The 25,042-nt window shown below is 42.6% G+C and overlaps 1 protein-coding gene across 3 annotated transcripts in view; it reads right to left on the bottom strand.

Moving 5' to 3' along the window:
- TAF4 (TATA-box binding protein associated factor 4) overlaps positions 1-25,042 on the bottom strand; it is a 78,664-nt gene that overhangs the window by 30,145 nt on the left and 23,477 nt on the right. For 2 of the 3 annotated variants that reach the window (XM_081011057.1, XM_081011059.1), the window contains 2 exons: positions 3,383-3,561; positions 27-146 (listed from right to left, as the gene is read on the bottom strand). In XM_081011057.1, the coding sequence (XP_080867183.1) occupies positions 27-146; positions 3,383-3,561 (299 nt within the window). The remainder of the gene's footprint in view (positions 1-26; positions 147-3,382; positions 3,562-25,042) is intronic. The other variant, XM_081011058.1, reaches the window with a different exon arrangement.

Here is a 25,042-nt window from a genome sequence, read left to right as displayed (position 1 = left end):
CGTCAAACGTATGTTGGCAACTTTACCTGAACTACAGGGGGCCGCTGTAGCGTTGTCGTGGGCTGTACAGTTGTCTGTGCCTGAGACACTTGCTTGATTATAGTGGTTGGAGCCACCTGCCGCGCAATGATAGGCGTTCCAGGAGCCTGCAACAAAGAATCCCAGGTAAGTTCACAGAGAAGTAGCCACATATAAATAGATAGCATGCCCAGTTTAACCTAGAATCCAACCTAAGGTAAGCTGGGCTGAAATTTTAAGTCCCAGCACTTTCTTCAGTTCCGCATCCTTTAAAGCAAATCCACACCCAGTCCTGAATAGTTATAGCTTTGAGTTGTTTCAACTGCACATCTTCATAACTTTGGATCTAATCTAGATTTTTCATGGTTTTCTGTTTGTTTGTTTTTTTAAACCAACAGGTTTATAACCCACTAGGGCTGCACAATATCTGGTTTTCAACATTGTGCTATATCACCAGCTAATCATCATATATATCACAATGTCTGAAATAAGGATGGAGCTATGTAAAGGCATTGACTGGCTTCATGGTTTTCCCCACATTGTGATTTCTGCATAGCACACGAGTACGAATGCACACACACACACACACACACACACCAGTATCATGATATGGACTTCAAACCAGTTTTGGACAATGTTCTACATGATTCTGTGGGCTATAGGACTTGAATCACAGAAAAGTCACAGGGCTTCTCTTACTATCTTGATCCCAACATTGATATGGCAAGTTACATCTTCATCAAAAGTTACTGTGAAGATTAAAAGAGTACAGGATGTAACTGCAGAGAAGTCTGAACTTGATAACTGGCATTATTAATTAGGCTATTTTATTATTAAAATTCCAAAAGCAATATGTCAGGTCTCCAAGCCTCTAATAAAAAACCTTGAGATAAAGGCTGATTTTCTGTTGGATAAAATCCTCCATTAATTCTAATATTTGAAGCTGCAATGTATTAATTTATTATTTTTAAAAAATAAACTAAAAAATCACATGGTTATAATTCACTTGTCTGAATTTGCATAAAAATGTTACGGCTCTAAGACTAAATCAGCATTGCTCTAATAGCTATTACCTAGTTGAGGTAGAATCAGAAAACATGAGATGGTTAATTATCCAAATCCAGACTTTCAGATCCTTAAAGTAGCCCCACCTCCCCATCCTTGCTTCAACTTCAAGTTCCTATCTACCCATCCCTAAACTATGGCCACATATCCAATATCCTTAATTATGGCCAAACACCCAGACTTTTAAATACTGCAATTGGAGTGGATTGTAAAAATGGAAATTAAGGCAAGCACACCTCTACAATTAAGAGCAGGTTAATTGAGGAATGTGAGTTTGCTAGCACATAATCTGGATTTTAAAAAACCAGAGGTGAACAGAAATCATGCAACACTAAACTCAGGCCAGGGGTTTCAGCTTGCCTCAGAATACCCCATGTGGCACCCGGCACAAAATCCTGAAGCTCAGGGCCAAGCTAAGAATCACCAATGGGTTTTTGTTTTCTTTTACTGAAAGGCAGCTGTGGGAGGCAGCAGGTAGGGCTGCTTCTTTTTGTAATTTATATCACAGCTAGCATTCCCAGAGCTGCTTACAAAACAATAACAACAAAATCTTACAGAAGCACTGAATACAGCACAGAAAAAAGATAAAACTCTGATCGGTGAAGATGCTGTGAAGGGAGGCTTCATGCTGCCTATCAGAGCAGCCTCCCAACTCCTACTTGCGTGCAAGAAGGAGCAGGGCGGGGATCTCTGAGCTGCGAAGGCAGGCTTCACAGGAGGGGGTAGAGATCTCTCAGTTAGGCAAAGGGAAGCCTCCCTTCCCAGCTGAGGGATCCCTGCCCCCTCCTGCTTGCATGCAAGTAGGAAGGGGATTGGGGCGGCTCCGATGGGAAGGGAAGCATCACGCTGGCAAGTAGGAGTTGGGATGGGGCTGCCCCGAAAGGCAGTGTGAAGCCTCGCTTCCCAGCTGAGGGATCCCCGCCCCCTCCTGCTTGCACACAAGTAGGAATGGGAATGGGGCTGCTCCAATGGGAAGGGAGGCATCGGACTGCCCAAGCCTCGCCACCGCCGCAGCTGCCGCTCTCAGCCCTCTTTCTCCACCTTCCATGCCTGACCCACCCTGCACCGCTTCCCCACCACCACCACCACCGAAGAACCAACAACTCAGGGGCTGCCCAGGCTCATGGAGAAAGGAGATAGAAGCCTCGGAGGAAGGGGAAACGTGGCGGTTGAGGTCAAGACGACGGCTGCCCCTCTGTCACTGCCGTCGCTGCAGCATCAACATCCAGAACGTGTAGTAATTAATTAATTAATTAATTAATGAAAGGGCCCCCAGATTCATTGAAAAAAATCTGGTAGCCTTAACCTAGGGGGCATTTCTGAGCAAAAAGCACAGTGGAGGGGAGAGGGTCAAGCACCTCTCTACCATTCATCCACTTCCAAATGCAACTTCCTACGGCCTTTTCTTTTTGTTTGAAAACCAAACAAAAGAAAGCACATTGATAACACAGTTGCATGCACCACCCATGAAGCATCTAGCATTGGTCTCAGTCGGAGTCCTGATGTCTCATGCTTGCTTCTGACCACAGTAGCCAATTATATTCATGCACATTTCATGTTCAGACCATTAACTTCCACATTCTTTTTTTTAAAGGAGTGATTCGGAGGATGAAATTAACAAACTGATCTCCATCTAACTACAGAAAAGTGGGTCACTATCCAAGCACAAAGTCTGCAGTAGGCCTCAGATTTAATTTGCAAACAAATAAAGAAGGAAAGCAACATTGCTAGTCTTTAGGGTTCTACATGGTGAAAGTGTTTGCCGTAAACAAAGTTCTGGACAGGAATTCCACTCGTAAGGCGCTGGGAGTTTTCATGACACGACTATCAGCCAGGAAATGCATGTCTCCAGATACACACTCTTTCCCCTTTCCTTTACGACTGGCTCACAGTATGAAAAGCCGAATGCAATACCGAGCTATGCAAACAATATTATGTATGCATGTTAAGCAAATCCTTGCAAATTTGCCACATTTGGATCATTCGCTTCAGCTATGAAATTCGAGATTCAGGGAAACCTGGACCGCTTTTAACACAGCGGGTGAAGCTCTAGGATGGGAAGCACTTGCAAAGGATATAACTAGGAGCTGCTTGTTTTCGGGAATAAAAGCTTCACTGGAAGGCTGGTGGGTAAATGTGGGTCTCTCAGTGGACTGAGAATCCTGCCACCTAGAGTCAGCGCAGACATACTTTGCAGGCACGCAGAATACAACGCAGGGCATGTCAAGGGGAAACACCTGGAGGCAGGCAGCTTGGATACCCTCAAATGTAAGGAAATTTAAGATTTTATTTTACTTACGTTTCTCAGTGAACTGACCTGCACAGTCGAGATCTGGACCGGAGAAGCACTGGTAGGGGTGGCAGGGCGAGGAGTCATGGTGGTTTGAGGCTGGGACTGCGCATGGGCCTGCATTTGCGCCAAAGCTTGTTGAGGGATCATCAGTAGCTGGCCATTCTCGCTACGCACAAGAACCATGCCTGAAAGGGAGGGAAGAAAGTGCCCGTCAGGATTGCCTTGGGAAACAGGAAGTCATTCCACATGCGGGATCAATGAAGATGCAACTTGGGACACCGTTCAGTGAAAAGAGTTTCAATGAGATTCTGGCATTGTTTTCCCAGGATAGTTAAGCTCAAATTAACCAAAGAATATTTCCATTACCAGACTGCACAATGGGGAACATGGTCCAATGACACTGTACATGCCTTGCATGCAGAAGGACCCAAATCCAATCCCCAGCCCCTTCATTTAGAGAGTTAAGAACCTCCCAAGGCAGATCCATCCTCCATGTATTATAAAAAGTAAACAACACTTATTTGACCCCAGATATTTGACACAGAGGGGGAAATCTACAGATACAGTCCAAAAGACACACAGGGAGTTTTGTATATATGGGAGAATTTTAAAAAGCAAGTGGTCCTCACTGACCTGGTGCAAAAAGATCTTGTCATCCAGAGGAGCCCTGGCTGCCTAGATAAAACACTGTAGCTCCACACACCCTTACCTGGGAGTAAGGCCCACTGAACTCAGTGTGGCTGTCTTCTGAGTAGGCACTTAGTTACTGACTAGATGCAAGTCAACAGCACTAGATGACCATGCTCGGCTAGGATTTCACCCCACGCCTTGCAGATCCAGGCCAACGCTGCCACCAGGCCCAGCACTGGCAGCAGCAACAGTGTGATTTCCTGCTAGCTCGCTTCTGACAGAGGTTTTTTAAAAAACATACCACATTTGTATACCACTCTTCCTCCAAGGAGCACAAGTGTACATGGGTGCTGTCTCGTTTTAACAAGAGGTAGTCTAGGTTGAGATACAATGAATGTCTCAGAAGTTCCCTAGAGTGTTTCAGAAGATCTGAATGCAGGTCTCCCCGGTCCAAGTCTAGCATTCTGTTTAGGACACTGTGCGAGTTTTCATACTTATGTAGTTACTTGTCTAGAAAAGCCATTGAGCTTCTCCCCTGTAACTCACTTGTGAAAACAACAGCAGAAGGGAAAAACCTACTATTAAATTCAATCTCTATTAGGGCAGCCTTAAAAGCCACCAACCAATTAAACAGAGGTTTCCGTCAGAAAAGGGAACACAAATTGTCTAACTTCTAAATTAATTTCCCATAACAGATTTAGTCACAAAAGTGGTTATAAAAACCATAACTGGCCTCCAGTGCATCTGTAACAGACGGCACAGTGCTGAATTACATCCCAAAAGAAAAATAAAAAAGACGAGGCAAATAAAGCTGCCGTTCCCTGCTTAACCACACATATCTACACTCTTAACCTGCTGTAACAGCTACAGTAGGGAAAGGGCTGAAAACAAAATTCACACCTGTTCTCAGTTCTTTTGGGCAGAACTAGGATGTAACAAATCCAACACAGTTAGTGAAGCATTCATTCACTGAAACTCATCTAAAGAAATACGTCACGCTCCATTCACACATAATAATTGGAGCAAGTGATGAGCATGCATGTCTGAACTAGCCCTATTTAACAGACAGAATTTGCACATCACCTCAGAAAACAAGGCAAAATTTCTATGGAGCCAGTTCACACATTCAGCCACAAATAATCAAGTGCAGAGTAATAAACCAGTGTCTAAGCATGCATGCACAAACACGCTCAGCGTGGCTGAGAAGAAGGATGGTTTGTGCTGTTGACAAGTGTTATCTACATCGAAGGGAGAAACAAGATATCTGACAAAGAATATATCACGAGGCTCTCCAATTTCACTTTTTAAAAGCATTTTTAACCTAACGTATTAAAGGGAGTTCTCCCTGCTTCTCCGTCTTGCTTAAATGCTCCCTTGTACTTAAAGGATCAGGGCTCATCCTTCCGTGTGCCCAACCAAAGGATCTCAGGCACTAAAGGAAGGTGGAAGTCTCTGGAGAGCTTCCATCAGCCCAAACTGCCAGTTCAGGGTTAGATGGAGGACAAAGATAATGCAATACAGGGTAGTTTTATGCTATCTTCCATGGGGCCTGGAGAGTCTCTACAATAATCAGCACAGCCAATAGCAATATCCATCAAAAGTCACAGAAAGAACACCACCCAACTAAAAAAGCAGAGAGCCTCTCCTTTATCTCTGACTACAGGAAGTTGCCCAAATTTTAAAAGTCTAACATTACTTTCTAGATGCAACCAAGCTCAGGATAAGTTGTCTAACTTGGTATTCTTATTCATCTTTCTTGTGGCTCTGACCATGTGATGCCCCTCTTTAAATCCCTACACTACTCTTCGGTCCACTCAAAAATCCTGAACAAGCATCTCATCCTTACCTTTAAACCCACCTGCCTCTTCTCCCCACGACCTTCAGCCACTCAAAAGTCTCTTTCCCCCTCAAATGACTCCCGATCTTTTGTCCTTGCTGCTTTTAGATCTAAAACTGCCTCCCAGAATGCCTTCGAATAGCCACCTCCTTTACCTCTTTCAAGCCCCTTTAAAACTCGGCTTTTCGAAGAAGCCTGCGGAACACCTCCATATTCTTGATGTAGAAGAACGTAAGAGCCCTGCTGGGTGAAACCAAAGACCTAGTCCAGCTTGTTACTTTCCACAGTGGCTAGCCAGGTCCCCATGGGGCTGGGTTGCCCAAAGTGCTGCTTAGAACTGTATAGACCTAGAAGATCACTCAGGTGGTCTGGGAAATTTTAGTTATGGCACTACAGAATATCACAGGGTGATGACCCAGAAAGGGACGTTCCCAGCTTTTCTGTAACTGAAGTCTGCATTTTGTTCCAGACTGTTTCAATCTTACTGCTTGAATTATGGTTTAATTTTTGTGTATATTTCAGCCCTGGACTTTCAAGTGAAGGGCAGATTATAAATAAATGTATTTAGGCAGCTTCCTGGTAGCCAGGTGGGCAACAAGGATTTTCATCATGCAGGCAAGTGAGTGGGCTGGAATGCTTCCTCCCACCTCTGTGCTCAGCATAAAAACCAAGCGATGTGCAAGATTCCCCCTGCCCATCCCACAGCATAGAAGGGGGGTGGGCTGCTGCAGGAACAACAGGGCTCTCCATCCTTCCTCTGCTAACTATCAGGAGGCTAGTGAAAAAACTTTGCAGGCTAGTATGTTTGGTGGACTCATTTACAAGGCAAACTTTCGAGGGAAACTATGCTGCCACATTGCTGAATAAGGTCTTAATCAGAACGTGTTGGGTGTTCTTATTATTATCCATATCATCCCCCAGTACCTTCCAGAGGCATTGCTTCTTTCTTTGGCTGTTTAGTGCTGCTCCTCATTTTTCTTTCAAGGGGGCAAATTGCAATTTTATACTGGGTTTTCTCCCCTTACTGGATTATCCACGGATTGGGAAAATCTGAATTTAGCAGAAGTAAAGTATGGGTTGACACTTGAATGAGGACCTTGCGTGAACACAGGGGGAAATAAATAAGCAGTTTCAAATCCACAATAAACTCCAGTGTGGATGAGTCCCAATTTTTCTTAATTTGCATAATGTATACATGTCACATAATTCAGGTTTTCTTGGCATGTGATTCTTATTTTGTGCTTGAATGACTAAATACAGTGGTACCTCGGTTTTCAAACGTAATCTGTTCCAGAAGACCATTCAAGTTCTGAAACGTTTGAAAACTGAAAACTCAATACGGAAGCCGTGTGTCATGTTCAACTTCTGAGGCGTGTTTGAAAACCGAAGCATTTACTATACTTCTCCCATTTTCTTAAATTTGAGTCCCCAAAAATAGGGGTCGTCTTATACATGGAGACATGTTATACACAGAAAAATATGGGTTTATGGCGTTCGAAAACTGACACGTTCGTCAACGGAGATGTTCGAAACTGAGGTACCACTGTATGCCTTTCTCCTAAATCCTACCCACCTGCTTCTAAATTCTGGCAGCACCCACATCATTTAACCATAAATCTTCTCCATTCATACCTAGACATACACCCCAGCCTTGAAAGTAACTTAGCTAATGACATCTAGCCCATTCTACTCGTCAAAAATACTCATCAAAATTCAACACCTGCCTTAGCTAACAAAAAATCTCCAGGACATTAGCTCATCCACTGATCAGAGGCTGATCATTGGTAACAATTAGGAAGAAAAGTGGCATTAATCATTCCATTCTGAGTCAATATTCTGAAACTGGTAGCCATGCATTGGTAAAGGGAGGTTTCAAATTTGTATTAGCCTTCACTTGTCAGCAAAAAAAAAGCCATCAGCTCCATCAGTTTCACAGACTATACAGAAACATTAGCTATGTTCCTTGCAGATATTCGGATAAAGTTGAAATGTTTGAACAGAAGCCTTAAGCATTTTCCACTAATTTAGGGGTAAGCAACATACTCGGCACGAGCATCACGTTCCCCCCTCACCTCATGACATGCAATTAACATACCGAGCTCAACATGCTGAATGATTGCAAATGAAGCAAATTCACTGATAATGGGATGTTTTACTATAACATCTATTGAGTACCGTATTTTTCGTTCTATAGGACGCACATTTTCCCCTCCAAAAATTAAGGGGAAATGTGTGTGCGTCCTATAGAGCGAATGCAGGCTGCGCCGCTAAGCCCAAAGCCAGAACAGGAAGACGGAGCGCTGCGTAGCGCTCCGTCTCGCTGTTCTAGCTTGGGGATGGCTGTGCGCACAGCCTCTCCAGGGCAGCGGGGTGCCTTCACCCCGCTGTCCTGCAGAAGCTAGCAAGGCTGTTCCCAAGCCAGAACAGCGAGACGGAGCGCTCCATCTCGCTGCTCTAGCTTGGGGACGGCTGCGCGCACAGCCTCTCCAGGGCAGCGGGGTGCCTTCACCCCGCTGTCCTGCAGAAGCTAGCAAGGCTGTTCCCAAGCCAGAACAGCAAGACGGAGGGCTCCGTCTCGCTGTTCTAGCTTGGGGACGGCTGTGCGCAAACCTCTGCAGGGCAGCGGGGCACTGCGCTCCAAAGGCTTCACGGATCTTTGAGGCTGGCGGTGGGGGAAAGCAGCGCTTCCCCCCACCGCCAGCCCCACAAGCTCTGGTGAATGTACCTTGAACACACCTTGTTTTAGAGGGGGAGAACAAGAAAAAAAAATTTTCCCTGTTCTCCCCATCCTATGGTCCGGTGCGTCCTATGGTCCGGTGCGTCCAATGGTGCGAAAAATACGGTAAGTGTAATGTAGAAATGCTACAGATGGTCTACTTGAAACTCAGGGAAACATTATAGAAACAAATATTTGAAAAATATTAGATGGAGGATTCATATTACTTTCTCTTCAAGCCCTAAGCATTTAGAATATGCCAACAATGCATAGTATATCTTTGGGGATATCTCTGCAACCATGAGGGCTTGATTTAAAAAAAGAATGACAGAAAGAAAGCTGCAATGGGAATAATTTTCAACAAGCATGTGTTCCATGCAAAAGTAGTTATAAAGGAAGATATTTGGCCAGTGAATGACCTTCCCCCTAACTCTTTTCTGGGATAATTCTGAAATCTTCAAGACTGGTAATTGACAATAAAATTCTACTGTGGTCAATAGAGTTGGCTCCCATGTAAGTGTGCATAAGATTGCATCCTTAATATACTGGATTTTCTGGAATATGCTTACCAGAATCTTTAGAAAAAGGAAGGAAAGAAAACTGAACCACAGCCAGGTTTAATTGGTAACAAATATCATTTTGTTTTTCTCTCTAATCATGATACAATATGCATACACTGCAGCTTTCTCAGCAAAAATCAAAATTGCCCTTAGTAATTAAGTCACAAAGGGTATGAACCAGGCAAAGTTAACCACTTTTAAGTCACACTGGTCTCAATGTAAAAATGCTTAAATGAATCCCACTGAAATCTGTGGGATTTGGAAGTGCCGAACTTTTCCTGGATTCTGCTCCTCGAGTACAACAAATCACAAGCGTTAACTATAAAAACTTTAGCGCCCCCTGCCATCCCCAGAATCTGATGTTTTTATTCCAACATATAAATATGACACAGTCAGCAAACAAACACTTTTTGCCCATTTCTCTGTCATATTCTTGCCTTCATTAAGCCTAAAACGAAACACTGAATCAGCACAGATCTTCAGCATACTCAAAAATGGAAAACAAACACCTGCTGCTCTGGAAAATGCATATAAAGTGGCACTTAAAAAAACAAAAACAAAAAAAACCTGTCACCAATGCTAAGACTTCAGAGAGGAATTAGCAATTCTCCCAAAGTGAAATTGGCAGGGCTAGAGGAAAACACAAATGCCTCCAGTTAGAAAGTGTAGTAACATATAGTAAAATACAGTACATGTCTAGGACATATGAAATCAATGCAGAGCCTTCAGGGTTCAGCAGCTCCCCTAGAGTGATGTATTTTTCAAGCTTTCAAGCTTTCCGTGTCACCTTTTCTGCTCAGGATACCTTCAGTGTCAGCAATGAAACTTCTCTACCTTGCCAAGAATTATGGGGCATATTCCAGTGCAGGCAGATTCACCCACTGCCTGGGACTCCTGGAGTTCACCATTGCCCTGCGTGAACTGAAACGCAGCTTTAGCATTCTTGCCAAGATCAATAGCAGCAAACAAGGAAGCTTACCAAGATACCGTATTTTTCGCTCTATAAGACGCACCTAGTTTTTGGAGGAGGAAAACAAGAAAAAAAATATTCTGAATCTCAGAAGGCAGAACAACATGAGGTATTGCTGCGCAGCGATCCCTCTTGCTGTTCTGGCTTCTGGGATAGCTGTGCAGCCTGCATTCGCTCCATGAGATGCACACACATTTCCCCTTACTTTTTAGGAGGGAAAAAGTGAGTTTTATAGAGCAAAAAATACGGTATATTTTCACTGAAGAACCCCTGGATTCCCCAGAACAGAGTCTAAAAACTACTAGTTGAAAAAAATTTCACAACTAGAATATGCATATTCCAGGCCATGGGAAAAGGGCGTCAGATGCCTGCAACGGAGTACTGGGATGCACTAACAACTAATTTAATCCAGATTGTACTAAATCATTTAGGCCATGATTCTCAGCACGCTTACTGGGTAGTAAATTAACTCAGTGGAACTTAGTTCTAAGCAAACATGCTTAGGCCTGTACTGTAATAAAGATAGTGATGCTGCAATACTTATTTCAATTACTTAAATGCTTAAGAGTGCAATCCAGATTTACTGGTCATTTAACTAATGGATTTAAAATTTGTCTTTAATTTCAACATAGTGAGCAATTCTTCTTTGAAAACTGTTTCAAAGCTGATACATGGTTCAGCTGCATTGGAACACTGATGGAGAGGTAGTCATATATGGCAAAAATATCATATTGTATGTCAAAACAAAGCTCTTCCTGGACTGAATTAAGAGGAGGATATAAACTGGCATACACACCTTGATGTTATAAAATTACATTCATAACTTTAAGAATTACAGGACCCGCTACCCACTTCAAACAGTCCTATAGAAAATATTATAGAACATGAATTCAACATGATGTTAAATTTAAAGTGTTTGAAACTTCTTGTAAAGGATTGGCTGCTATCGCCATATAAGGATATGATACAAAACATTAAATTTCAAAGATAAGAATCTACTTCAGAAGGAGGTTTGACTGTGGAAATCCTCCTTAAATAGCATTGCTGGTGCTTTTCTATTCTATTTACTTATAAGCATTTATAAGCCACTTCATATTTCAAAAGACTCAAAGCTGTGTACAGTCTAAAAAAACCCCCAATAGTATATCATTAAAACATGAGAAACAAAAAAACACAGACAACCTAAAACCAATAAAAGTATAAACACACATAAAAGCATATGGAAGTGGGGAGAAACAGAAATTCACAGGATTCAAATGTGTAAAACACGTAAAGCCTTGTTAAAAAGATAATTCTTCGCAAGACGTCTGAAGCAACTGACAGTTGCTTCTTCATATATGGGCGCTCCACAGAAAAGGGAGGCAGAGAAAATACCCATTTTCAGGTTACACTGCTTAAAAATCACTAGCATTCCTTACCAGTGATGATATGACACAGGAAATTGTCCCATGTTAGCCCCACAAGATAAGGGACAATTTACCATACAACCCCAACTCTACAATTCTATGATTTCTGAAATGGAGAAGTCACCACAAAACTTCAAATTTTGCAGGGTAAAATGTTCTTGTGAATGTGCTCCCCATACTTGCTTGCATTGGACACTATTCCTCAAAAAGTAACATGCCAAGATGCTCCAAGCAGCTCTCCAAGCCTATCTTGCAACCCCAGAGGCTCCCATCACTGCAGTTCTGTATCTTTCTATAATGCTCGCTGTGGCTGATGATGCCATAGTCCCAAACTTAAAACATATGCCCCTATTAACAACTCTTGTTTTCTCTGCAGCTGCAGATTGCTATATGCATTAGTACCCTGTTATTCATGCAACTTTCACTCCCTAAGAGACATTAAATTAAATTCCAGCGTAAGATACAATATCTATGATGAAATTTGCAGCCTTGCCATTCTGCCTTTTGAAGAGCACTGAACAACACAGAAGTTGGCATCTTCTGGTGCTCAAAATATCACTTGTTACATTTTGAGGAAGGGGGGTGATTTTGCCCATGAAGTACTTGGAAACAATCTTGATCACTGTAATCTCCATAACCACAATGGGAAGAAGGGTTAACAGCCAAGCCAATCGCAGGCATAAGGTTTCCAAACTTAGGATGGGCTCCAAGCGAAACAAAGAGCAAGTGGAGAGTTACAAGTAAAATAGGATCAAGGCAAAGAGTCACTGATGGGACAGGCTGGCTGACTTAAGGTTAGGATAAGGTCAAACATAACCAGCCTGAATGATGCTGATGCATTTTACGTCCAGAAATTAGGAACAGGAGAGAGGGATAGCACTACACACACAATATATGCTAGTATACACACACACACAATTTCCCCCTTACATAACATAGCAAAGAATTTATTAATTGCTACCAACATTGAGCACATGCAGATTCCTGCAGCAAATTACCAAACAGATCTAGTGCACTCAACTAACTCACTAGAAGTTGCTCAGATAACCATCACTGTTCATTTTTCAGACTTTTATTCGCCAAATCTGTATCCCTCTTCTTCTAAACTGCGTGGGCAGCTGACATGGGGTGTTCATTTCACTTTCAGCACAAGCCCGTAAGGTAAGTGGGGCAGAGAAAGGGTTGCTCAGAGGCATCCAGTGAACTTCAAGGTCAGAAGGAAAACTGAACCTGAATTTGCTACATGCATCCCCAAAGTTAAGCTCTTCACTTCGCTGGTTCCTGCTGCCCCCCACCCCATCGCAAAAGGATTGCAATGTGCTTTAGAAAGGAAAGGAAAGTCGGGTCTCCACCCCCATCATTCAGCCTGGACACTGAGGTCCAGCGCCAAGGACCTTCTAGAGGTTCCCTCACTGTGAGAAGTGAGGTTACAGGGAACCAGGCAGAGGGCCTTCTCGGTAGTGGCGCCTGCCCTGTGGAACGCCCTCCCACCAAATGTATTTTTCGCTCTATAACACGCACCCGACCATAACACGCACGTAGTTTTTAGAGTAGGAAAATCCGTAGGCATGCCACCCGTAGGCATTTCCATCTGACTTTTAGAAGACATTTGAAGGCAGCCCTGTTTAGGGAAGTTTTTAATGTTTGATGTTTTCTTGTGTTTTTAATATCCTGTTGGAAGCCACCCAGAGGGGCTGGGGAGGCCCAGCCAGATTGGTGGGGTATAAGTAATATATTTTATTTTATTATTATTATTATTATTATTATTATTATTATTACTACATTTTATAATAAATCTTTAATTTCTTGATAAAAAGCAAGTGCAAGGCTACTCCAGATAATATTTCACACCCAAACAAAGAAGCTACAGTCCAAATGATGAACTATTTTAATCCAAATTATTTGGTTTTAAGCAGAACCAAGTTCAGTGACAGCAAGAGCTATTTTACATATTATGAAGAACAAAGCACAAGTCTGTCACCAGATCATCCAATCCTGCCTTCCTTGATGAGTACCCTATATTATATAATTGTTTGAAAACATGTCACATTGACTCTCTACATCTTTTGCCATACACTTTTTCTGTTCTATGACTAAAATGTAGTGTGTGGTTGAAGTTCTAGGGCCAGAGTCCTGTGCACATGAACCTCAGACATAAGTCTCAGTTTACATATTTAGGACTGGGTCATAAAATTTATGAATCCAGTTTGAGGCATATTAGGCTACACCTTTCTTTGGAGCAAGTGCCACTGGAATCAAATAGAACTGACTTCAAAGTACGCAGTTGTAAGATCAAAACGTTAAGGCTGCCATTCCCAAATGTTTTCTCTGTTCACCCCGTTCTCAAAAATAATTTCCAGATATACCACCCCCTAAGAAATAAAAAAATCCCTTTTTGTTCCTATTAGCTCTGAATAAAAAACATCCCGGAGACATACTTAGTGCTTGTTCTATTCAGTAATTGCTTAAAATGCAACACATTTAACCAAGTCTCAGGTACTGTCCATGCGTGTCACAAATTTGTTGAATTTAAGATGTGAGCACTAAAGTAGTTTTCTTCCCCAGCTCCATTTTAAAGCAAGCATAAGAGAGAGAAAACGTTTTTAATTAGTTATAAAATTGATTCTTTCCATTAGAATGAAGCAGACACAGTGGAGACTTTAAAAGCCTAGTTCTTTAGTCTGAATTAATGCCAATTTATAGCCTCACCGTTAAAAAAGAATTACCCAAATTGGTCAGGAATGGTCCTTCATTTTAATTATAGACGTTTGCATTCTGTCACAACAATTCTCATATTTTACAGTACTTCCTGTACGCTACTTGCGGCAATATCTCAAACACCTCCATTCATCATTTCCCCCAAAATATGTTACAAGAACAACATCTTAAAAAGAAACAAAGTTGTGAAAACAAGTGTTTTACTCAGCCATAACTGGCTACTTATTTTCATTTTATTTGCAATGTATGGCCCACCGTTCATTACCAAGACGACAAAATTGGTTCTCATATCTACACATACAAGGTCAGCGCTAGGCTAAAGGATCATCATCAGAAAGGCCTCTAAGAGATACATCTTTTTCCATGTTTGACATTGGAATGGACTCCCTCAGAAAGCTGTGAACTTTCCTGCCTTGGAGGTTTCGAAGCAAAGGTTGGGTGTCCCTCTGTCATTGATGCTTTAGTTGAGATTCCTGCATTGCAGACTAGAAGAGTCTCAGGGTCCCTTTCCAACTTTACAATCCTATGATACTATGACTTGCTAAGAACCAACAACAGCGAGGTAGGTCTCTCTTAAGACTCTGAGAAACATACTTGTGAACTGATGGTTACCAGTTCTGTACCCAACATTCATGGTGCTTTCCTTCGTATTTCCCCCTTACTTATCCCAAGTAAGCCGATTATTTTTCAGGGGTGTGGGGATATACATTCATTTCCGAAATATTTGGCAGTCTATAGCCACTTCCATCTCTATGGCTTGCGACAACTTTTGTACGTAAGATCACCCACAGTTATACAACATCAGCATCGTCAATGTGCCATGCAACTCAAGCCAAGTGACAAAACAAAGATTTATTTTAGAAGAATGGAAAGTAAACTCGAAGCAGGGTAGTTCTGCAGAGAAATAAATAAATAAATAAATAAATAACAGCAGCTTTAGCTCAGCCCATTTGATACCTAGCAGCCTCCACAACGGCCATTTCTCTCTCTCTCTCTCTTTTTTAAATAAGTTTCTTATAAATACGGCCATTTCTCAGGAAGTTCTGAGAAGAATGACTGGCAAACCAGAGGATAAATGCTGAAATGGAACAAGCAACAATTGCAATACTGATTAATACTTTTTATTAGGGGAAGAGCAGAAGGAAGAAAAATATGCTTCTGTGGCTATCAGAGGCACCGCAATGCAGTACACAGTCTGGGAAAATGAATCATCAAACCGCTTCTTAAAAAAATATCTTTAGATGCGGCCAATATGGCCAACTATCGCCCATTCTCAAATCTTCCATTCTTGGGCAAGGTGATTGAGCGAGTGGTTGCTGAACAACTCCAGGCACGCCTGGAAGAAGCGGACCATTTGGATCCCTTCCAGTCGGGATTCAGGCCTCTTCATGGGACTGAAACTGCCTTGGTCGCTCTGGTCAATGATCTCCGGCAGGCTAGGGACAAAGGTGAGAGCTGTTTTCTAGTTCTGATGGATATCTCAGAGGCTTTTGACATCATCGGCCATAACATCCTTCTGGACCGTCTAGAGGGGCTGGGAGCTGGGGGCACTGAGCTGCTAATTTAAATGGAATGGAGAGGGGCTGATGCTGTGACTCACAACAGCAGTCACGGGTAAGCCAGCCCCTTTGCTTCGCTTGGGGCACTGCTTTGTCAGGCTGAAGATGGCTCAGCAATTTGTGTGTGGTGTGGCGACTGTTGCTATGGACCACACTGGAGAACCTACAAACCTCAGATAGTGTTGCCATAGAGTTTTGCATACTATGCCTAGCTGGTCTCTGCTAATGGGGAGGAAAGCGAGCATTGAAAAACCAGCAGATTGGATACTGAACAACTTGTCAATACTTATGTACCAATACTTCATATGTGAAGCACTTTGAACACTCTAAAGCAGGGGTAGTCAACCTTTTTATACTTAAAAGGTAAAGGTAAAGGTACCCCTGACCATTAGGTCCAGTCGTGACCGACTCTGGGGTTGTGTGCTCATCTCACTCTATAGGCCAAGGGAGCCGGTGTTTGTCCGCAGACAGCTTCCGGATCATGTGGCCAGCATGACTAAGCCACTTCTGGCAAACCAGAGCAGCGCACGGAAATGCCGTTTACCTTCCCGCCGGAGCGGTACCTATTTATCTACTTGCACTTTGACGTGCTTTCAAACTGCTAGGTTGGCAGGAGCAGGGACCGAGCAACGGGAGCTCACCCTGTCGCGGGGATTCGAACAGCCGACCTTCTGATCGGCAAGTCCTACACCCGCGTGTAGGTTTTATACCTACAGCCCACTAATGCATTTTTCTTGATGGTAAAGTTTCCTTACCGCCCACCAGTGCTCGATGGAAGGAGGATTCAGCTTGTGCCATAGAATCCCCTACCGCCCACCACTAATGGACCAGGTTGGCAACCCCTGCTCTAAAGTGAAAAATATGTGCAATACATGAAATAAATGATGAGGCCATGGAAGTTACCACTTGTTAACCCAACTTTCTAAAACAAATTGTTCCCTGGTTATTCAGCTTCATGATATAAATACTGGTAAACAGGCACTTGCAACCTTCCCTTGTTACATTTTTAAATGCACAGCTGAAATACAGAATATGCCATGCCACCTGGAAAGGCACTCACACACCTGCCACTTCCTGTAAGTGAAGAAAAACTGCATAAAACGAATGCTGAGGAAAAGGAGGCCAGGTACTATTTCTGACCCTCTGACAGTCCCCCCCCCCCTTGCAACAAGCACATTTACTAACACAAAACAAGACTGCCTCCCTTTATCTTGCATAGCCTTTCAAGCCAGAAGCTTTATCACCTCGCCAAAATGTTCTTATTTATTAGTATTGTTTCTAAAAATCATATCCCACGGCTGTGCTCCCAAAATACAAATATGACAATTAACAAACATGCTGTGAACCGCCCTGAGATCTTTGGATGCCGGGCATCATACAGATTAATTAGATAAATAAATAAATAAATGACAAAACTGCAGTACAGGACTAAAACACCAACCAATAAGAATTCATGGCAGCTTAAAAGAACTAAAAATTTTGAACACTGCTAGTTTTAAAATACCTGGGAGAACAGAAAGCCTGAAACCAAAAATGACAGCAAAATATAATTTTGGAATCAAGAGATTGGAAAGATGTATTGTGCTATGAACATGTTTGCTCCTGAGTGCCCTCTCTAACACAGTATTGCTCTTTGGTTTTCTGGAGAGCTGTGGATAATGAAACAAGCCAGAGGACATCTGGAACACAGACAGAACCAAACTCATAACAAAGATGACAAGAAATTGTAGTTTTTTGCCTCCATTCCATCCCCAAATAGCCACCAAGCAGTTTTTCTGAATGGTACAGGATTTTTCTAACATCCACCCCAGCCAAGAGTAATGTTGGACCTCTCTCTCAGAAGCCTGCAAGGCACTCTGAGGACAAAGTCACTTGTCTTTGTGGCAATCGGGATAGCGTGGTTATGACAGACCCAGATGAGGTGTCCAATGTACAGTGTGCATTATTATGGAATCTGATTCGTGAATAAAGAGTCCAAGTTATACCTTTCTGGCTCAGCGATTTCCACTGCCAATCAGATTCAAAGCTAGACTTGGAAAAAGAAGACTTGCCTTTTCGACACTGTAAGTCCATCAGCAGTACACTGAAGTCTCTGAGCATATTCCCACTGTGATCAAACATGCCAGAACAGTCCACGCAGCATCTTAGTTTGCCATGATGGGCCTGCCAAGCTGGACACCAACACCAATGTACTGCAACTATAAATTATTACACCCACCCCTCACTCATTCCTGTTTCTGCAACCAATTACAAGTTCACAAAAATGACTAGCCATCAGCAATTTCTACTAGCTCGAACGCCCATACATATCACCATAAACCATTGTGGCACATAAGTACAATACAATAATAAAAAGACGTTTAAGACAATGCAAGAGTGTTCGTATATTTAGCTCAAGCCAGATCAGAATTACAGGAGGAAGTGGTAAAGGGGGAAGGGGGGAGAACCCACCCCCTTTCCAAAATATTGGATGGCTCCTCAGTCCTCTTAAGTTTGAGTCTGCAATGTCTGATGACTCCTCTGTGGCATAACTTCCTTTTGTTCTTCCTTTTTCTTTTCTTCTTCTTCTTCAGCTTCTCTCAAATGTTGGAACAATGGTTTGCACTTATCAAACGCTTCTGGTAAGCTGAAAATGCCTCATTGCACTGTAAAATTTCCTCAGTGTTGGCCACCTACAGGGACAGTCTTCCTCCTTAGTAAGCAGACAAATGCCTATCATCCTGGACCAGGGAGAAGCAGTTTTAAATGCCTTTTCAGACATGGGGCAATCTGGGTGACCTTAGGCCAATCACTTTCTCTCAGTCCAACCTCAGGGTTGCTGTGGGGATAAACTGGGATAACCATGTGCACTACTCTGAGCTCCTCAAAAGAAAGGCTGGATATCTATGTGGCAAACAAAACTCCCTCATATTTGCTGTTGCTATGAGGGTGGGGAGAGACCAAAAAGAAATATTTAGGCAAAAGCACAAACAAAATTAGCTCAATCTGTATTCTCCATTTTAAAAAAAATTAAAACTCTCTAAAAGCCAAATTCTTATATCTCCACCCAATGCTGTGAATGGTATGCGATTGTTAGCCACTCTGAGCCCAGCTTCGGCTGGGGAGGGCAGGATATAAATGAAATTTATTATTATTATTTATTATTATCATCATCATCATCATCATCATCATCATCCTAGACTGGCTCCATGAAATGAGGATTGGGGTTCTGTGCTGTTCCCACCAACAGGACGAAGCCCAGAGAGTGGCATTGGGAAAGTGCTTTTTGGCCTCCTGACAATTATGCTATGGCCCGCTGGAGGCACTATTTTACCCTCAATGCTATTTATTTGGGGCAAGGTGCCATTAGAACATGGGTAGCACTCAGCTCTGTTTCACCATAACATTTGACTGAATCCAATTGGCAGTAGAAAACACCTAGAATCTGCGCAACGCCAGTAAAACTGGCACACCATATCTTCGTAACTCTCTGCTACTCACCCAACCTAGCACCATCGCTCAATATCACAATATACAGCTGGGAGATTAGGGCCACAGATAATAAGCCAAAAGTAAGCAGAGCCTAGGACTTGATCAGAAGGTCGGTGGTTTGAATCACCGCAACGGGGTGAGCTCCCGTTGCTTGGTCCCTGCTCCTGCCAACCTAGCAGTTCGAAAGCACGTCAAAGTGCAAGTAGATAAATAGGTACCACTCTGGCGGGAAGGTAAACGACGTTTCCATGTGCTGCTCTGGTTCGCCAGAAGCGGCTTAGTCATGCTGGCCACATGACCCGGAAGCTGTACGCCGGCTCCCTCGGCCAATAAAGCGAGATGAGTGCCGCAACCCCAGTTGGCCATGACTGGACCTAATGGTCAGGGGTCCCTTTACCTTTACCTTTACTAAGCACATCCCACACTGTCGAACAGAAGACTGTAGTGTCACTATAACACTTCTCCCTGTCTCTTGCTCGGAGGACCACCACCAAAACAAACTTTCCCTCTCCCAGGCTCTTACCTTAGGTAAGGGTGGCAAGTCTGTTGGCCCACAATCCCTATTCTACCATGCCATATCCAGAGAGGCCTCTTACCTGAAGGCAAGCTGCAGTCACATCAAGGAGAACAAACTCTCTGAATAATGCAGGCAAGATGGCACTTTTATATTCAACTACAAGATACCTGAAGACTTCTTTCAATCTGGAGGAAGGAACCTATACTACTCCGTTGTAACAACGATGGCCCGAGAAGCCAAGAGCTGAGCAAGGGGAGAACTCCCTATAGGCTTTGATATGCCGAGTAATACTGTCTTTTTCTAGGATCTGCAGTCCTCAATTCCAGGTCACATGGGGCTTTGGAAAGTCCCCTCGATTCCAAAAGTGGCCCGTTCTGTGGAATGGGAGGTAGAGGGGGAGGCGGCCATTCAAGAAATTCAAGCCCAGGCCCCCATTGAGCGCACAGAACTAGTTGTGCAATTCTTTGGATCCTGGCCAAAGTAATTATTTATACCAAGTTTCAAGCCAGAAAAAAAAAGGCAAGGATTGTCATTATCAATAAAAATGTAACTCCTTCTCCTGTCCCACTTCCCTATGGATGTGATTTTCATTTGAGCAGGCTGGCCATTAAAATATTAGCTTTCATGGTGGTTTGATGCTCATATACTGGTCCCAAATAACAGAAAGATTCTGACCATGTCTCAGTAACAGTAAGATTGAATAATGAATATGTTAAGATTCTGAATTTCTGTGGGTTGCAATACACATGGAGATGAAGATTAGAAGAATGTTGGGAGGATAGAGATCTAAACTTAAGTATATAAGCATACCATGATTTTCTATACTGGATAACCAAATGTACTTAAAGAGAAAGGGGGGGGGCACTTTTATAAAAGCAGCAATCTCCCTGCCACCAATTTTAAGCCTTGTACATTTTAGCAATTTATCCCAAGCCTAATCGTTTTCTATTTCTCCATTAGAGGTATATTTTCAAGGCAGCTGGCATTCACAGCATTCTTCAGCTCCACAACAATATACCTAGCAGTCTTGAGGAGGGAGCTTCAGTGCACATATTTTATTATTTATGTATATACTTACAAACTTTCTATCCTGCCATTTCTCCAAGGAAAGGAGGGAAGAGTGGATGGTTCTTTTCTCACACATTTTATCTTATTTTTCTGTGCAGCCTGAGAAGGAGCAGTCGCCATTAAGAAAAAGAGGTCGGAAGAAGCCAATATATATGTGGACTGCTCCTGGATCAAGTGACTTTTCTTCTTTAAGTTCTCAGATCTCTTAACCTAGCTCAAAGTTGTCCTCTGAACTAATCAGATGCTTAACAGATAATCCACCCCGATCATTATTTGAAAATTATGTCCTAAAGACGTCTTAGTCAAAAATGGCAAGTAGGCATTCCGTTTTGGCGACTGCAACCTTGGTTTAAGGAGCCATTTGGCGCCTAACTTATACAGTGGTACCTCGGGTTACATACGCTTCAGGTTACATACGCTTCAGGTTAAAGACTCCGCTAACCCAGAAATAGCGCTTCAGGTTAAGAACTTTGCTTTAGGATGAGAACAGAAATCGTGCTCCGGCGGTGCGGCGGCAGCAGGAGGCCTCATTAGCTAATGTGGTGCTTCAGGTTAAGAACAATTTCAGGTTAAGTACGGACCTCCGGAACGAATTAAGTACTTAACCCAAGGTACCACTGTATCTGAGTTTCTAACACTGCCTGCCACATAGAAACAGCTAAAAACAGTTTAAAGTGGGGGGAATAAACCCAGAAAATTAACTACAAAGCAATATAAATTGGACAACCATGGCAAATTCTACACGGAAAGCTTGCCTGAACAAAAATGTATTCTATTGTTCCTGGGTGGTGGGCATTTGTTGTATCTAGACAGGAATCCTGTTCCACAGAACATGGGCAGCCACACTGAAAGTCCTGCTTTGAGGAGCAGACTGTGGAGCAGACTTCTGGTATCCTTGTGAACGGAAGGAGGAGCTGTCCTGCAGACAGCAGTGAACTACTGGATACATAAAGTATATGGTGGTCCATCAAATAAATGTATGTAATTACTCAGGAAAAGACTGTTCAACAATTTGACAGGTTGCAGGATAGTCACAGGCTGTGGAATGAGTTAGCTGCTTATGGCCTATTTAGTGTGAATATCCTAGTGCAGAATTTTCCTGGTGCCCAACAATTACTCTGAATGGTAGCCATGGCTAAAATCCTAGGCACGGTTATGCACGTGTAATTCTTTAAGTTTCAAAATGAACCTGCACAGCACATAGCTTTGGACAGGTTTTCAGCTTACATTTTTTGACAATGTAAGTCTAAGTAGCAAGTGTGTGCCAAAATCAAGACTCTACTTCCTCGAGTTGCAATACAGTTTTCTTTAAAAAGCAATTAAATATACCAGTAATGTGTTCAATTTGTGAATAATACCTATTCACTTTAGGCTTCCTTCGGCCTCTAATTTTTTTAACTGCTTCCACTTGGCTCCATATCCTTCTATGAAGGCCCTCTCTTCTTCCCCTCTTGTTTTTAACCTGAAAATAAAGCTCTCTTTCATGATAATATTTACTGCATACTTTTAAAGAGGTTGGAAATATTGCACATTACATTACATTTCACTGCACAGTCATTTAGTTTCTGTTTCATATCATCCTTCTCCTTTTAGGTCTGCAGTGACATTTTTCTGTTGTATGGTTTTGGGGAGTGGGGATGCAATTGTACAAAAAAGCCATGCTAACTTTAGCAAAGACCCTTAAGTCATCTATTAAAAGTGAATGCAAATTGCTTTTATTGGATCAAACAGTCCACAAAAAGATCTAAGTTCCTGGTCAGCAACTAGAAGAGGGCAGGGATGGCATTCCAAAGTCCAATACACACTTTTGAAAGAAGGAACCTTGTTTCTTGTGCATAGGACAGCCATGCTAGGTCATGAAAATAATGCCTTTTACTGGATGAAAAACTAGCAGAAAACAAAGCCGCCAGTCTGCATGGCTGCTAAGCAGCAGTTCTGACCAGAAGCACTTGCATGCTCCTCAAAATTAAAGTGGGTAAATCATCGCCATCAAAATAATTGTTCAAGGCCAACTTCACAATGGAAAATGGTAAAAAAACACAAAAACACAACCCACTACACTCTCTTTGAACATAAACGTATTTAGACTTTCAGACTTCTATTATAATTGTAACATGACAACAGAAAATGTATTCTCTATAAAGTGGGTGAACTTTTCATTTTTCCAGCGACGTTCTTCTGTTCCCAAATCTCACGCACTAGACTAGAGCCTTCACTAAGGTTGGCACTTCTCTATATTGTAGACCAAAAATTCACCAACCTTAGAGGGAGTGCAGATAGTGCGGTGGGGGAGGCCTACAGTACATAATACTCTTATTAAATCTTATTAAAAACTACAGGTGCCTGGGTCAATTCCTGACAACGGTATGCATCTCTCATAAAGTCTTGCCTTTATTAGCACTACTTAAGGCTTCCACAGCTGTGAAAACAGCTTCTACAGCTAAAATAACACTCAAGCCCTAGTCACAAAATCTTTTAGTGTGTTTTAACTCCTGTCCTGGCCTCACTTGAAAGAGGAGTATGTGGGAACAGGATATTTCTATGTGAACTGTTAGTCCGTGTAAATGTCACATGAGAGTGTCTATTCCAAAAGCACCCATTTCCAGTACAGAGACCCTGCTCGCTCACTGGAAGACAAGAGTAAAGGAGGTCCCCTAGGTACCTTCAGTTGATGTCAATGAGCATGACCCTCTTTCAAGAGAAAAAGTACCACCAAGTGAAAAGCATATGTAAACAGTGCCCTCCTTTCCTCTTTTTGTGTAAATGCAGCTTCCATCCTCACACAAGTTGTTGCCCAACAAGAAGTTATGGAATCCCTGGCAGGTCTGCCTAGGGCAAGACTAAATGTGCTTATATGAGCAGACAAACTCTTATATCAAGTTGGCACACTGGTTCATCTTCCTTCATTCAGTAGTAACTCCTTTCCCAGTCTTGCTATCAAAGATCGTTTAAGCATGCAAATGATCCTGGGACCTTCTGCATTCTAACCACATGCTCCAATCACCAAACTATGGACCTTGCTGGATACGTGACTATTCCAAGTTCCCAGTTTGTAATTATGAACATCCACAAATTCAGTCTCAAACACAGTACACTTTTTCCACATTGTTTCAGCATGGCCAATGCATAATACCAGTTTATATCTTGTTACATAAAACAAGCTGTCTCTATACCTCTCGACTTTTTGAACCCAGTGCCTAACCTCCATGAAAAAAATGGATGCTTGGTTTAAGATTTAATTAATCTGAATTAGTGCAGACACTACTTCTCACAGGTGAAACCATAGCAAGTCTCTCACAGGACAATCTGATAAACGTCAACTCAGCAGTAACATCCAAGTAAGTAAGTGGGTACAGGATTGCAGACTTTACTGTAACTACATTTCTACATCAGACCTCAACTAGCTTAAATAATATTTACATCATGCAGCTTTCTAGTTTCAGTTGACTCAGACAGAAAAACACAGAAACTCCTTCCCCTGCAGAAATAATCCCAAAGCCACAGGATGGTAATACTTTTACTAAGGCCAAGGAAAATGCCACAAAGTAGTGTACCTCTTGTAAAAGAGCTTTAAGTTTATTTTACTATAAAGCCCAAAATAAAAGATATTTTCTTCTATTCATAAAAGGGGGAAAACGCTGTTCTGACCATACAGGGAAATGCAAATATAAACAAAGCACTGATTTAAACAGATCCAGTATCCCAACTACATTGGAGCGAGAGCACACACAGGGAGCATCAGGTTGGTGTAGCTGCAGTGACATCCTGTGGCCAGCAAAATCCACCCTACCTACTACAATGTCTGCTATTTGTAAAAACAGGTAAAGATAAAGGAATAAATAAAATAGGCAAAGGTAAAAGTAAAGATAGGGACGTGTGTGGTGCTGTGGTCTAAACCACTGAGCCTCTTGGGCAGGGGTAGGCAACCTAAGGCCCACGGGCCGGATGCAGCCCAATCGCCTTCTCAATCTGGCCCGCGGACGTTCCGGGAATCAGCGTCTTTTTACATGAGTAGAATGTGTCCTTTTATTTAAAATGCATCTCTGGGTTATTTGTGGGGCATAGGAATTCGTTCATTTATTTTTTTCAAAATATAGTCCGGCCCACCACATGGTCTGAGGGACGGTGGACTGGCCCACGGCTGAAAAAGGTTGCTGACCCCTGCTCTTGGGCTTGCCAATCGGAAGTTCGGCAGTTCGAATCCCCATGATGGG

The sequence above is a fragment of the Podarcis pityusensis genome (genome assembly GCF_964106645.2).
Source record: "Podarcis pityusensis genome assembly, chromosome: 6".
In the NCBI taxonomy this organism is placed as follows: domain Eukaryota; kingdom Metazoa; phylum Chordata; class Lepidosauria; order Squamata; family Lacertidae; genus Podarcis; species Podarcis pityusensis.
This window is presented reverse-complemented; position numbering and strand designations above follow the sequence as displayed.